The sequence below is a fragment of the Oryctolagus cuniculus genome, chromosome 4 (genome assembly GCF_964237555.1).
Source record: "Oryctolagus cuniculus chromosome 4, mOryCun1.1, whole genome shotgun sequence".
Taxonomy (NCBI): domain Eukaryota; kingdom Metazoa; phylum Chordata; class Mammalia; order Lagomorpha; family Leporidae; genus Oryctolagus; species Oryctolagus cuniculus.
In genome coordinates, this window is record NC_091435.1 from 98723310 (window position 1) to 98738268 (window position 14959).

Below are 14959 nucleotides of genomic sequence, written 5' to 3' on the forward strand. Positions count from 1 at the left end.
AGAAAGAATGCTTTCAATTTCAAAAACTGGATTTTCTATACCCATCAAGTTCATCATTGCACTTCTATTTGACAATTATACTCAAGTTTCTTTTTACTAACAACAGTCTTATTAATCAAAAATATACTGCAGATAGAAATCCAAGATCTTCTAAGTATGAAAAGAACAAAAAGAAAAGTGCAATATAATCCCATTTTATTAGGGGAAGGGGAAGGAGATGGCTAGGGAGAGGCTTAGAATCGACAAGAGTGATTTTCCATCTTTAAGCAAGAATTTTGCAGTTCTCTTTTTGCTCTTCTGTACTTTTAAATTTTTCCAGACACTTCTAGAATATTCTAACATGTTCTATAAAGCAGCCCTGTAATCACATTTCACACTACCTATGAACAGTATTAGTGATCACTATAATAAAGGATAACTATCAGTGTTATCCTTTAATTTAGTATGTTTTAAAACATACTAAAGAATCCCTAAACAAACTTTACAGCAACTATTTCATGAAAATTAGCAGAATAGTGACAACACTGTACTAGCTCCCTTAACTAATTATTTTCATTTTATTAGTAACCTTGAAATCCACAAAGCTAAAAATGGTACAGTTAAAACATGAATCCTATTCTGACTCCAAAACTCAAGCAATGTTGCATTACACAGCCATTATCAATAGAAAAAGAGACAAGCAATTAGATTTATCAGCTGAACAGATTTTGCTATATGAATATTTATTTGAAACAGGACCCAAGAAAATAAACACACATACCTCTACTTCATCTCCTTCGCTAATTTCTTTTTTTATATCAGGCGGTGGTGGTAATCTAACTTCATTAAATGGAACCTGGCGCTCTGGTTGCCAACTGAAGGATTAGAAAAGGAATTGATAGTTTTAAAATATACAATTGAAATAGCCATTATTTGGGAGCTATTATAGACTATGTTTAATGCTATGTATTTTTCAAGTTAGCTTATCATTTAACCTTCCTAAAGAGAAGAAAAACATCCTTTATAGTACATTAAGTTCCCAAGTAATTAGTTACAAGGTAGAACAGATTTTCCTATGACTCTTTAAGTTCATAAATAATTATCACTGAAAACATTACCTTCCAAATCACTCATCCTAAGAACAGTACAAATATTTCTCTGCAAATGAAATAAGCTAAGTTCACAGCAATGACTAATTTAAGATCTGAAATGTTTCATCTACATAACCAAATAGTAGGATCAATTTATTTCAAATACATTTACAACCTGTCAAAAAGGAAATACAATAGATTATAAAACATTATCTGCATAATTCCTTTAAATATGCTCACAGAAATAAATCAGCAACTGCTCGGATTTTGAATAAATTACAAGATTTCATTTTCTCATTTACCGATTTATCTGTTCTACAGTGAATATATGCATTATAATTAGAACCTAGGAAACTTTTTAAATCTTTGTAGCAAAATGAAAGGTATTAAACTACTACTAATTTAGCTTTTGATTAGCTGACATTTTTCATGGATGAGATAAACTTGTAAAGTGAAAAATTATTCCCTGCTCTTAAGTTCTCAACAGGTATATGTCTGGGAGGCATACTAGCACATAAAATGTTCCTAGGGATTCTATCTGCCAACGTTGATCAGAACAGCAGCTGACCAAGCAAAACATTTTGGGGTGCTTTTCAACCCTTCCTTTATAAATGACAGCTGCTCAAACATAGAAATCTCAACACTCGTTTCTATGTGAAGCAGCTGTTGGTTGAGACCTTATCTTTTCAGCCAGTTACAGAAGCACCTTAGAAACAGAAGTCAAATAGTTCTGTCAATTAACCCTTCATCAACAATCCCACTTTTAAACTACCTAGTGCCTTGGATGGATGTTGCAGCACAGCAGGTTAAGGCTCCAACACCCCACATTTGAGCACAGGATTGAGCCCCAGCTGCTCCACTTCTGATTTACCTGCCTGCTAATGCAGATGGGAGAACAGCAGAGGATAGTCTTAAGTACCTGGGCCCCTGCAACCCACATGGGAGACCACAATGGAGTTCCTGGACCATGGCTTTGCCCTCTCCCATTCCTGGCTGTTGCACCATTTCGGGACTGAACTAGCAGATGGAAGATTTCTTTCTCTGTCACTCCACCTTTCAAACACTTTTTTAAAAATTTAAGAATAAACTCCCTAGCCCTTGTAATAACTCTGAAACTGGTATGAGTCCTCATTAATATCAAGCAATTAAAGATGGCCTAATACTTTAATCTGACTACCACAGTCATTTGGAAAGCCTTCTAAAGTTATCATTTCACCATTCTGGACTTCCAAAACTGAAAGATTATAATCTCATTTGTGCCATCTATTTCTGTCAGAACTATTTACTTACTCTGAATTTATGTTTTGGCAAAAAAGAGCAGCGTCATGAAAAGTGATGAGTAAACTGTGGGCAAAAGTAAAGGTATCAAAACTAGACTTCCTGAACTCAAAGCATGTGCACTCAAAAGCAAAAACAATCTGGTACCACCAATATTTAAAATTAAGATCTGTCAATAAAAAATAACTTACTTATTTTCAAAAACAACGGTGAGGGAGTCTTCATGAACATCTTTGATAAATCCCTGCAATAAACAAAAACATTTAAAGCTTATCAACATTAAACATTCTATACTTCTAAAAAGCAGTATAAGAAATGGAAGACACTAGAAGCAGTCAAAGAACACAGGGTTTGGAATCAAGGCAGACTTGGGTTTAATTTCCCTCTCAACCATTACAAGACATATGACCTCATAAGTTATTTTAACTCCTCTAAAACTCGTTTTTCATTGATATCACCTACATCATTGTACATCCCTGGAATATATCATAGCAATTAGCTGAGTAGGCAGTGTTTAGTATTGTGACTAGAGACTCAAGCTCTAGTATCTGGCTGCCAGGATTCACATCCTAGTTCAATCAGTTTTATGTTCTGGAGCACATTTTTAGCCTAATGGAATTAAGGTATCCAACATCATGGAATTATGAGAAAATAATGCATGCTTCACAGTATCTGGCACCCATTAAGAATTCAACTTTATTATGTTATAAATATTAAGTTATAGCCCATCTGTAGTAACATGCATTAGTTCATTTTAAATGCTATCTTTGTCATTAACTTAATCGTTTTACCTATCTACCTCTCTCACCTCTCCCTTAATGCAGGGGTGGGGAACCGTTTTTTTGGCCAAGGGCCCTTTGGATATTTCTAATGTCATCCACCAGCCATCCAAAATTGTGTAGAATTAGCCTGCCATAGTTCTAATGAATTTCAAGTCCCACTTGCAGTTGCCTTAGTAGGGCCAGAGCAAAACTGCAGGCTGTATACAACCTGTGGCCAGACATTCCCCACCACTGACTTAAAGAAAAGTTGTGTTGCAGTTGAGTACAGTGCCCTAGGACCATTTTAGAAGACTCTCAATAAAAACTAGTGGTCATTTTCCAAACTTAAAATTATAAAATTAACCTTTTTACTGTATCTCCATTTAATTAGTACTCAAAGAAACCACAGACTTAACATATTCAAGAAAGAGTAAAGGAGGTAGGTATATACAGTTGATCAAGCACTCACTACATCAATTTATAACCTTGAGCAAGCAGTCCTTGGCATTTGTATAATTTTAGTTAATATTAAATGACACTGTCCATCAGAACCATAAATTCCTCAACCTTAGTCAAATGTACTAACACACTTTGAATCATAGTAATCAAGAAACACTTTTTCCTTGAAAGATTTATATATTTGAGAGGTTACAGACGGGGAGAGGAAGAGGCAAACACAGAAATCTTTCATCTGCTGGTTCACTTCCCAAAGGTCATAACAGCCACACCAAAGCCAGGAGCAAGAAACTTCATCCAGGTCTCCCACATGGTGCAAAAGTCCCAAGGACTTGGGACTTTTTCCACAGCTTTCCCAGCAGATCAGCAGCAAGCTGGATTTGAACTGGAGCAGCAGGGACAGGAACCAGTGCCCATGAGTTGCTGGGCATTGCAGAACCTGCTAAGCCGCAGTACCAGCCACAGAAACACTTTTTTTTTTTTTTTAAGACTTATTTATTTGAAAGTAGGAGTTACACAGAGAGAGAGAAACAGAGAAAGGTATTCCATCCGATGGTTCACTCCCCAGTTGGCCGCAACAGCTGCAGTTGCGCTGATCCGAAGCCAGGAGCTTCTTCCGGGTCTCCCACGTGGGTGCAGGGGCCCAAGGACTTGGGCCATCTTCTACTGCTTTCCCAGGCAATAGCAGAGAGCTGGATCAGAAGTGGAGCAGCCAGGCCTTGAACAGGCACCCATATGGAATGCCAGCACTTCAGGCCAGGGCATTAACCCATTGTGTCACAGGCCGGCCTCCACAGAAACACTTTTTAAAAGCAACAATACTTAAATGTTTACAATGTGTCAGAAATTGTTTTCAACAAATTAAGTCTATGAAACATAATGGGCAGTGTAAACACCCAAAACCAAGCAAATCAGGACTCAAACTCCATATAATCTTTAGAATTAAAGAAAGTCAGTCTTGGAGAAGACGGGGTTAAGTTAAGCCCTGTCATTTTATTTTCATTAATAACTTAAAATCACCAACTACCTAATGCAGGTAATTCGTAAATCTAAAGTCTTAGTGGCCTCCCCCAACATTTCCTACTTAACTATATTCTTCTGTAATCTAACCTTGTTCTCTTCTCTAGCTCAACTGCTTATTGGCTAATTTACTTGTGTGTTATGGCACATTTCTATGCAAAATATACAAATGTGATGCCAAAAACTACTCAGGATATCGCCTCTCTTCAAGAATGTTGTTCCGGGGGACTGTGTTATTGCTTAGCTGGCTGCTCCACTTCCAATCCAGCTCCCTCATAATGTGCCTAGGAAAGCAATGGAGGATGGCCCAAGTGCTTGGGCCCCTGTACTCATGTAGGAAGAGACTCAAATGAAGCTTCTGGCTCCTTGCTCCTGGCTTTGGCCTGGCCCAGTCCTGGTCGCTGAGGCCACTTGGGGAGTGAACCAGCAAATGGAAAGTCTCCTTCTTTTAACTCTGAATCTAAAACTTCATTTAAAAAAAAAAAATGCTTACAATTCCATAGATTTTTTTTTTAAATAACTCTTTCCTCACAATTTAAAAATTAAGACTGCCACTCAACTTCAGGCTCTGATTATCTAAGCATTCTGTAATAATGACTTCCTGGCCAGAGTCTCCATTTCTAATAGTACATAATTCACTTTCAGTAATTATTTTGGAAAGCAGTTAAATAGTTATATTATCAGTAAATCTATATTATATCATCTCATGCCATTTTTAAAACTTTTTAAATAAACTTAATATATCAGAGAAAAAAGAGATCTCAAATGCCCACAGCAGACAGGGCTAGGCTGGGGCTGAAACCAAGACCTGGGAACTCAATCCAATTCTCCCAAGCTGGCAGCACAAGAATTCTAACCACTTGGGGCGGATACTATAGCACGAAAGGTTAAGCCACTACTTGGGATGCCACCAAAGGCATCTAATTTTGCAGCACAGGTTCAAGTTCCACCTATGTTTCTTTTTTCTTTGAAGATTTATTTATTTATTTGAAAGGCAGCATTATAGAGAGGGAGAGGCAGAAGGAGAGGTCTTCCAATCGCTGGTTCACTCCCCAAATGACCTCAACGGCTGGAGCTAGGCCAATCCGAAGCCAGGAGCTTCTTCCACACCTCCTACAGCGGTGCAGGGGCCCAAGCACTTGGGTCATCTTCTACTGTTTTCTCAGGTCACTGCAGAGAGCTGAATCGAAGTGGAGCAGCCAGGACTTGAACTAACACCTATATGGGATGCTACACCACAGCACCTGCCCCCCAACCATGTATCTTATGCAGATTTCCACTAATGCACCCAGGGAGGCAGCCCTTGCTACTCAGAGACCCAGAGTTCCCATCCAGCCCTGGCTGTTGCAGGCTTTCTGCAGAGCAAACCAGTGGATGAAGGTGTCTGTGTCAGTCTGCCTTTCAGACAGATGAAAATAAATATCATAAAAAAGAAAGAAATCCAACCACTTAAGCCATCACAATTGCCTTGTAGTGTCTGCATAAGCAGGAACCTGAAAGCAGCAGCAAGAGCTGGTTATCAAATCCCACATACTCCAATGTGGGACAAAGGTGTCTTAAAACTCAATCAGTGTCTTAGTCACTAGGTTAAATGCCCATCCCTACCTTTGCTGTTTTCTAATATTTCAGAAACATTACTTCCAAGTTCATGAGTATTAAAACATCTCTTGCCATCAGAAGTAGTCATATTTTCAACTTTTACTAACATTTTCTAGACCTTCAACACTTCTGAGTTTAAAGTTTTTCAAATTTAATAGTTTTAGTGAAACTCAAACAGTGGATCAGTTCAAATCAGAACTCCAAAACACAAAAAAATTCTACTCTTTAGAACACTAAAAGTCTTTATCCTTATTCTAAAAATCAGTGTTTATATGTTTCCCCCATAACATTTACACTATAAACATTAGCATTAACACTGGGTGAATATTTTTCACAAACTTTAAGAGGAAACATAGCTCTAGATATATACTTTTATTGCTAGCATTTTTCCACTACAAGCAGTGGGTAAAACCGCTGTCCTATATGGGCACTAGTTCGACTCCCATCTGCTTCATTTCTGGTCCAGCTACCTGTTAATGTGACTTGGGAAAGCAGAAGAGAATGGCCCAAGTGCTTGGGCCCCTACACCCATGTAGAAGACTAGGAAGAAGCTCCTGGCTCCTGGATTCAGCCTGGCCCAGCCCTAGCCGTTGCAGCCATTTGAGAAGAGAACAAGCGGATCTCTCCTTCTAACTGATTTTCAAATAATAAATATTTTTTAAAAAATGTTCAACATGGCCCTAAAATTAACCTGTACTTTGGGATCCTGCCAAAATACTAAGAGTGTATGTACATGTTCAACTGAAGAGGTTAATTTTAACAAAATTAAACTTTTTTTTTTTTTGACAGGCAGAGTTAGATGGTGAGAAAGAGTGACAGAGAGAAAAGTCTTCCTTTTCCATTGGTTCACCCCCCAAATGGCCGCTACAGCCGGCACGCTGTGCCAATCCAAAGCCAGGAGCCAGGTGTTGCCTCCTGGTCTCCCACGCTTGTGCCATCCTCCACTGCCTTCCTGGGCCACAGCAGAGAGCTGGACTGGAAGAGGAGCAACCGGGACAGAATCTGGTGCCCCGACTGGGACTAGAACCCGGGGTGCCGGCGCCACAGACGGAGGATTAGCCTAGTGAACTGCGGTGCTGGCCCAAACTTTATTTCAAAAATAAAACTCACTTGAAACAAAATCTGGAGAGCAGGTGGGATAATAAGAATTCACTGTACCTAATAAATACTGAGCTTATTTTAAAACTTCAGCAATTAAGATAGGGAAAAAAAAAAAAAAATTTTAAACACAGATTCCAAAAACACATGCAAGTCAACCAGTAATCTACATACAGGGGAAAGAATGGATTATTTTTAAAAAGATTTTAGGACATTTGCAGAACTACTGCAGAAGAGTGGAAATGGAAGTCTTCAACAGAATAAAAACAGAGGAATAAAAGATTCACTTTTTTAAATCAGTAAGATTCTAGGAGAATACAGAAGATTATGTATAATCTTGGAATAAGGAATATCTTTCTAATCAAAAATCAAAATCCAAAAGTCACAAAATTTATTAAGTTTACACTACTCAAAAGATAAAATATGATAAACACTACCACAAAGAAAGGAGGGCCTAAGGAGGGAAGTCAATATACAACAAAGAGATAACTTCCCAATTTGCAATATTCTCAGCTAAGAACAAGCTGAAGGGCCAGCACTATAACATAGTAAGTCAAGCTTCCACCTGTGGTGCCAGCATCCCATATGGAAGCCAGTTCAAGTCCTGGCTGCTCCTCTTCCAATCCAGCTCTCTGCTAATGGCCTGGGAAAGCAATGGAGGATGACTCAAGTGTTTGGGCCCCTGGCTTCAGCCTGACCCAGCTCTGGCCATTGCAGCCATTTGGGGAGTGAACCAGTGGATGGAAGACCTCTCTCACTGACAAAGAAAATATCAATGGATATGAACTATGTGAACCCTAATTCACAAAAAAATTCTAATTTTCCACTACATAATCTTTAAAATGTTACACATTTGCCACAGTTTGTTTTCAACTTTGCTTTTCCTTGGGCCCCTGCATCCTCCTGGGAGACCAGGAAGAAGTTCTTGGCTCCTGTCTTTGGATCAGCCCAACGATTATGACCATTTGGGGAGTGAACTGGCAGATGGAAGACCTCTCTCTCTGCCTCTCTGTAACTCTACCTCTCAAATAGATAGATATTTAGAAAACAAAAAAAGAAGAGAAGACACTAGGGAGAACTTGACATAAGAGGGTTCATTTAAAAAAAGAAAAATCACTAATGCTTTCCTATAATTGCACTTCCTTCCCATACATTATAAAGGGGTAAACTTAAAGGCCTTACTACTCAGCAAGCTATTAATTGTATCAAAAACTAAATGCCTAAATCCACAAAGTTTACAAAAGAAACCCAGAAGATGATCTGGCATAGTGGGTAAATCCAAAAACTGAAATGCCAGTATAGCATATGGGCGCCGGTTCGTGTCCCGGCTGCCCCACTTCCAACCCAGCTCTCTGCTATGGCCTGGGAAAACAGTGGAAGATGGTCCAAGTCCTTGGACCCCTGCACCAGCGTGGGAGACCCCGAAGAAGCTCCTGGCTCCTGACTCTGGCTTTGGATTGGTACAGCTCCAGATGTTGCAGCCAATTGGGGAGTGAAGCAGTGGATGGAAGACCTCTCTCTCTACTCCTCCCTTCTGTCTCGCGTAACTCTTTCAATTAAAAAAAAAAAAAAAAAAAAAAAAAAAAAAAAAAAAAAAAAAAAGACCAAAACTTTAAAAACATACACTTTCAAGTTTGAACTCTTATATTTCAAAATTCTTGTTTGAATTTACTTACAAAACAACCTACCAGTTTTTTACTGACAGCAAAAGAACAGCCAGTAAAGAAAACAAACCAGCACAATTTTTTTTTTTTTTTAATTTATTTGACAGGTAGAGTTATAGACAGTGAGAGAAAGAGACAGAAACGTCATCCTTCCACTGGTTCACTCCCCCAATGGCCGCAACGGCCAGCACTACACCGACCCGAAGCCAGGAGCTAGGTGCTTCTTCCTGGCCTCCCACGTGGGTGCAGGGGCCCAAGCACTTGGGCCACCTTCTACTGCTTTCCCAGGCCATAGCAGAGAGCTGGATTGGAAGAGGAGAAACCGGGACCAGAACCCGGCACCCATATGGGATGCTGGCACCACAGGCGGAGGATTAACCAAGTGAGCCACAGCGCTGGCCCCCAGCACAATCTTCTAAAGTGTAAGGTAAGGCCTATCTGTGCCATGATGACTTAACTTTTTAATGACTCTAATCTCAAGACTCCAATCTATTAAAACTTTTCATAGTAAAACAGAGAAGGTGTCAGGAATCAAGCATTTAGTTCACATCTATTTCCTTAAGCAAATAATACTGCTTCTTCCAAACTTAAGCATTCTTATAGTACAGTTTTTTTATTTTATTTACTTATTTTAAAGTTAGAGTTATACAGAGGGAGAGGGAGAAGGAAAGGCAGAGAGAGAAAGGTCTTCCATCCGTTTTACTCCCCAACTGGCGCAATGGCTGGAGCTGCGACAATCCGAAGCCAGAGGCCAAGAGCCTCCTCCAGGTCTTCCCATGCAGGTGCAGGGTCCAAGGACTTGGATCATCTTCCACTGCTTTCCCAGGCCATAGCAGAGAACTGGATTGGAAGTGGAGCAGCTAGGTATCAAATGAGCTCCCACATGGGATGCCTACACTGCAGGCGGAGGCTTTACCTGCTATGCCACAGCCCCAGCCCCTTATAGTACAGTTTGTCATTCTGGCTTTAATATTTCAATCAAAACTTTTCGTGCAATATTTTTTCTCACAGATCACTTTCATGAAACAAGTATTTTATTTTTCTCTACGTTTATTTGGCATAACAGTCAAAAATAGCTTTAACATTTCTAATGCATTCTCAAATGTGTTAAAACACTCCAGTTTACCTTGTAATTCCTGGAACAAACTTGTGGTAAAGAGCAGCATTTCTAAAAATAAACTAATGGAAATACATTCTCTATTTAGAGGCATGAGGCTCAATTCATTAGATGCTCTAACAGCTTTTTCTCTAACTAGGTTAACACCTCATTTTTCATCAACTAAATCAGCTGATTTGGTTACAAAAACATAACCCATGAATTAAAAAAAAAAAAAACCTCACTGGGCGGGGCCAGAGAGATTGACCCCTCATGGCACAGCAGGTTAAGCCACTGCTGGTATCCCAAGTGGGTGCTGGTTCAAGTCCAAACTGCTCAACTTCTGATCCAACTCTGCAATAATGTGCCTGGAAAAGCAGCGGAAGATGGTCTGAGTACCTGGGCCCGTAACACCCATGAGGGAAGCCAAAATGAAGCTCCTGGCTTCACTGCATCCATTTGGGGAGTGAACCACCAGATGAAAGATCTTTATCTCTCCTCTAACTCTGCCTCTCAAATAAATAAATCCTTTTTAAAAGTCAGCAGCCAGCGGCTGGCACTGTGGTGCAGTAGGTTAATCCTCCACCTGCAGCGCCGGCATCCAATATGGGCACTGGTTCTAGTCCTGGCTGCTCCTCTTCCAGTCAGTCCAGCTCTGTGCTATGGCCTGGGAAAGCAGTAGAAGACGGCCCAAGTCCTTGGGCCCCTGTACCCACAAGGGAGACCCGGAAGAAGCACCTGGTTCCTGGCTTCAGATATCATAGCTCTGGCCATTGTAGCCATTTGGGGACTGAACCAGCAGACGGAAGACCTTTCTCTCTGTCTCTCCCTCTCACTGTATGTAACTCTACCTCTCAAGTAAATAAATAAATAAATCTTAAAAAAAAAAAAAAAAAAGTCAGCAGCCAAACTTATGCGAAACTCACCACCTAAGGTTTTTGTTTTTTAAGGACTGCCACATTGCTTCTTGGCCTTTTGGCTAAGACCAAGTAGTAGGACTCCCACAACAGATTTTATCATCACTTGTCCACTGATCAATTACCAACTTATTAACTGGTTCATTCTCTGGTTCCATTCTACTTTCCCAGCCCATTAATCCTAACAATTTAAGATCTCTGGAATCAGGGTACTTCTAAGAAATGATGGCATCTTCAAATAGCTCAGTCACTCACATGGCAATCAGGGAACATACATGTCTCTGTTCAGGCATGCTCAAACATGGTTTACTTGAAATTTTATGTGGCACTTGACTATAACCCTTAATATTTCCGTCAGCAAACAAAAAAAGGTCCACTTTAGAAAAGACTGGAGCTTCTTAACAGACTTCGGTTAATACCTTCTGACAAAACAAGAACACACAAACACAAAAACTTGCAGTTGGGGCCAGCACTGTGGCACAATGGATGGGTTAAGCTGCTTCTTTGCCAGCATCCTGTATCAGAATGCAGCTTCAAGTCCAGGCTGCTCTGCTTCCAATTCAGCTTCCTGCTAACACACCTGGGAAAACAGCAGATGATGCCCAAACGCCAGAGTCACTGCCACTCATCTGGGGGACTACAACAGAGATCCTGGCTCAGATCTGTCTGTAGTGGCCACCTGGGAATAAATCAGCAGACAGATCTGTCTCCCTGGCCCCTACCTTTCAAATACATAAATAAATAAATCTTGTGGGAAAAAAATGAGAGTTGTCTTATGTGTGGTATGTTTGCCAGCCAATGCTCTCCAAGGCAATGAAGATCACAAGAGATGAAAACATCTGAAGGTGAAAATGTTATGTTTTAACTTTATTTTCCTTGCATTTCCCATTTTATGTATGGGAATGTTTAAAGGAGATCTTTCATTCCATCTTTCAGTCCACTGCAATAGGTACATCCATTGTGCTATTTAACTTCTCTCTCAAGCATCTAGAATGGTAGAACTTATGTGCCATCAATGGGACAATTAAGAAAACAGTGGTTTTGTGTTTCACTGTTCAGGTGAGAAACTCAGGCTAAAAATAAATAACAAAATAAATAAGGAGCTGGCGCTGTGGCATAGCAGGTAAAGCTGCTGCCTGCAGTACTAGCATCCCATATGGGAGCCAAAGAAGCTCCTAGCTCCTGGCTTCGGATCGTCACAGCTCCAGCCACTGTGGCCATTTGGGGAGTGAACCAGTGGATGGAAGACCTCTCTCTGCCACTGTCTCTGTAACTCCACCTTTCAAATAAATACATAAATGTTACAAATAAATACTTAAAAAAAAAAAAACAAACTCAGGGCTGGCACTGTGGCACAGAGGGTTAAAGCCTTGTCCTGAAGCACCGGCATCCCAAATGGGCGCCAGTTCTAGTCCCAGCTGCTCCACTTTCGATCTAGCTCTCTGCAATGGCCTGGGAAAGCAGTACAAGATGGCCCAATTCCTTGGGCCCCTGCACCCATGTGGGAGACCCAGAAGAAGCTCCTGGCTCCTGGCTTCGGATCGGCGCAGCTCCAGCCGTTGCAGCCATCTGGAGAGTGAACCATCGGATGGAAGACCTCTCTCTCTGTCTCTACCTCTCTGTCTCTACCTCTCTGTCTCTACCTCTCTCTGTAACTCTTTCAAATAAAATAAAATAAAATAAATCTTTAAAAAAAAAAAAAAGAAACAAACTCAGGCTAGAAAGGGTTAACTTAATGTCTCTCCAAATCTGGGTAGTCTTCATTACCTAAGCAACTTTAAATGGAAAAAAGCTCCCAACTTCTCAAACTGAGTATTCCCAGGCATTACAGATATGCCTAGAGTACTTGAAAATCTTTTATCTTGTTCACCAAAATACCACAATGAATTTTCCTGGATCTTACACTTCTGGACAGTACATAGTTAACAGATACACACACATAAAAATCCTCATTGGAGCAGGGGGAAAAGCCTCACTAAATGAAGACACAACGATACATTGGTATTAAAGTCTCAGATCCCCTAATTACTATGTGGTGGGTAAAACAAGAAAGGCAGTAAAGAAAATAAGACTCCTAATCGATTTTATTTTCCAGAAGTGAAATCACAACGCTCCCTCTCCCAGATCTCTATACAGTCTTCCCAAATCACTACACAGACTTTTTAAAGTCCTCCTATATGTCAAATATCATTCTCTCATTCCAATTTTAGAAGTTCGGGAGATGTGGTTAAAGACAACAAATTTCTGGGGCCGGCTCAGTGGCGCACTAGGTTAATGCTCCACCTGCGGCGCCGGCATCCCATATGGGCGCCGGTTCTAGTCCCGGTTGCTCTTCTTCCAGTCCAGCTCTCTACTGTGGCCCGGGGAAGGCAGTGGAGATGGCCCAAGTGCTTGGACTCCTACACCCGCATGGGAGACCAGAAGGAAGCATCTGGCTCATGGCTTCGGATCAGCATAGCTCCGGCCGTTGTGGCCATTTGGGGAATGAACCAACGGAGGGAAGACCTTTCTCTGTCTGTCTCACCGTCTGTAACTCTACCTGTCAAATAAATAACTTTAAAAAATCTTAAAAAAAAAAAAAAAAAAGACAAATTTCTAATTCCCACAAATGCTCCCCCAAAAAATCCTTTCAAACACAGGTGAACTATTATTTCATACATGCTGCTAGCACAGCTGCCTATCCATGTTTACTCAAAGTAATTCTTTGAACATTTTCTTTCAGAATAGTTTTAAACTTACAAAACAATTTTTTTGAGGCAGTAATACAGAGAGCTCCTATATAACGTGTCACCCCATTTCTCCTATTATTAACATCTCTCCAATATAATCCCTGATGTAAATAAACTAAAAATAAATAGCATGCAAGAGCGTGGGCATTTTATCTAACAATTAAGATGTCTATTAAGATGCCCAAGTGCCAGGATTCAAGTCCCGGTTCCAGCTCCTGAATCCAGCTTCCTGCTAATAATGCAGACCCTGAGAGGCAGTAGATGGCTCAAATAACCAGTTTCCTGTCACCTACTTGGAAGACCAGGAGGGAGTTCCAGGCTCCTAGCTTTGGTCTGGCCCAGCCCCAGCCATTGTGATCATTTAAGTGTAAACCAGATCAAAAATCAATCCCTCTCTCACTCCCCCCACCTTTTTCTCTAACTCTTTCAAATAAATAAATCTTTAAAAAGAAAAAAAGATAACATAAATGAGTATAATCTAGGCATAGGCTGATTTAAATCAGACTGGAAATCCAGAAAGTTTAATGGGGCAAAAAAATTCAATCTGTAAAAAATAAACTTCTCTATGGCCAGATGGCAGAAAGTGAAATGATGGGGGGGAAGAAACACTCTTAGGTTAAGTGGAAGTATCAACATACACAATATACAAACAGATCTCAAAAAGGAGTAAAAGGATACAAGAGAAACTGAGCAAAAGACAGGCAATTTATAGGACAGCAAATCCAAATAGCAAACATTAAAATTTAAGTGGAATCTGCAAACTAAAGGTTCTAATGAGAGGCTGGCCCTGTAGCACAGCAGGCTAAGTAAACCACAGTGCCTGCATCCCATATGGTTGCAGGTTGGAATCTTGGTTGCTCCACTTCCAGTCCAGCTCCCTGCTAATGTGCCTGGGAAAGCAGTCCCAAATGGCCCAAGTGCTTGGGCCCCCACACCCATGTTGGGAGACCCCAAAGAAGCTCCTGGCTTCTGCATGGCCCAGCCCCTGCCATGAACCAGCAGATGCAAGATCAAATCAATCTCTCTCTGCTCATTCAAATACAAAATCTTAAAGAAAATTCTAAAGACAGGTACTCTGGAGAAGCTCTTTAAATAAAAGTTCTAAATACAGCCCTTTAGATCCAAAAGACTGACAAGTTATTAAAAAACTCATTTTTGACAGGGGTATAAAGAAAATATTGCTATTTATTGATGGAAATGCAAGCCATTTTGGAAAGAAATCTGTTAACATTATTAGAGATCATTTTTAAGTTTCCTTTACCAAGCTATAC

General features: G+C 40.4%; 1 protein-coding gene across 11 annotated transcripts in view; it reads right to left on the bottom strand.

Moving 5' to 3' along the window:
* FXR1 (FMR1 autosomal homolog 1) overlaps positions 1–14959 on the bottom strand; it is a 66386-nt gene that overhangs the window by 36092 nt on the left and 15335 nt on the right. For all 11 annotated transcript variants that reach the window (XR_011388040.1, XR_011388039.1, XM_070072464.1 and 8 more), the window contains exons 2-3: positions 2540–2592; positions 761–854 (exon numbers count right to left, since the gene is read on the bottom strand). Coding sequence is in view for 8 of the 11 variants with exons in the window: in XM_070072464.1 (XP_069928565.1) it covers positions 761–854; positions 2540–2592 (147 nt within the window). In the remaining 3 variants the exon portion in view is untranslated. The remainder of the gene's footprint in view (positions 1–760; positions 855–2539; positions 2593–14959) is intronic.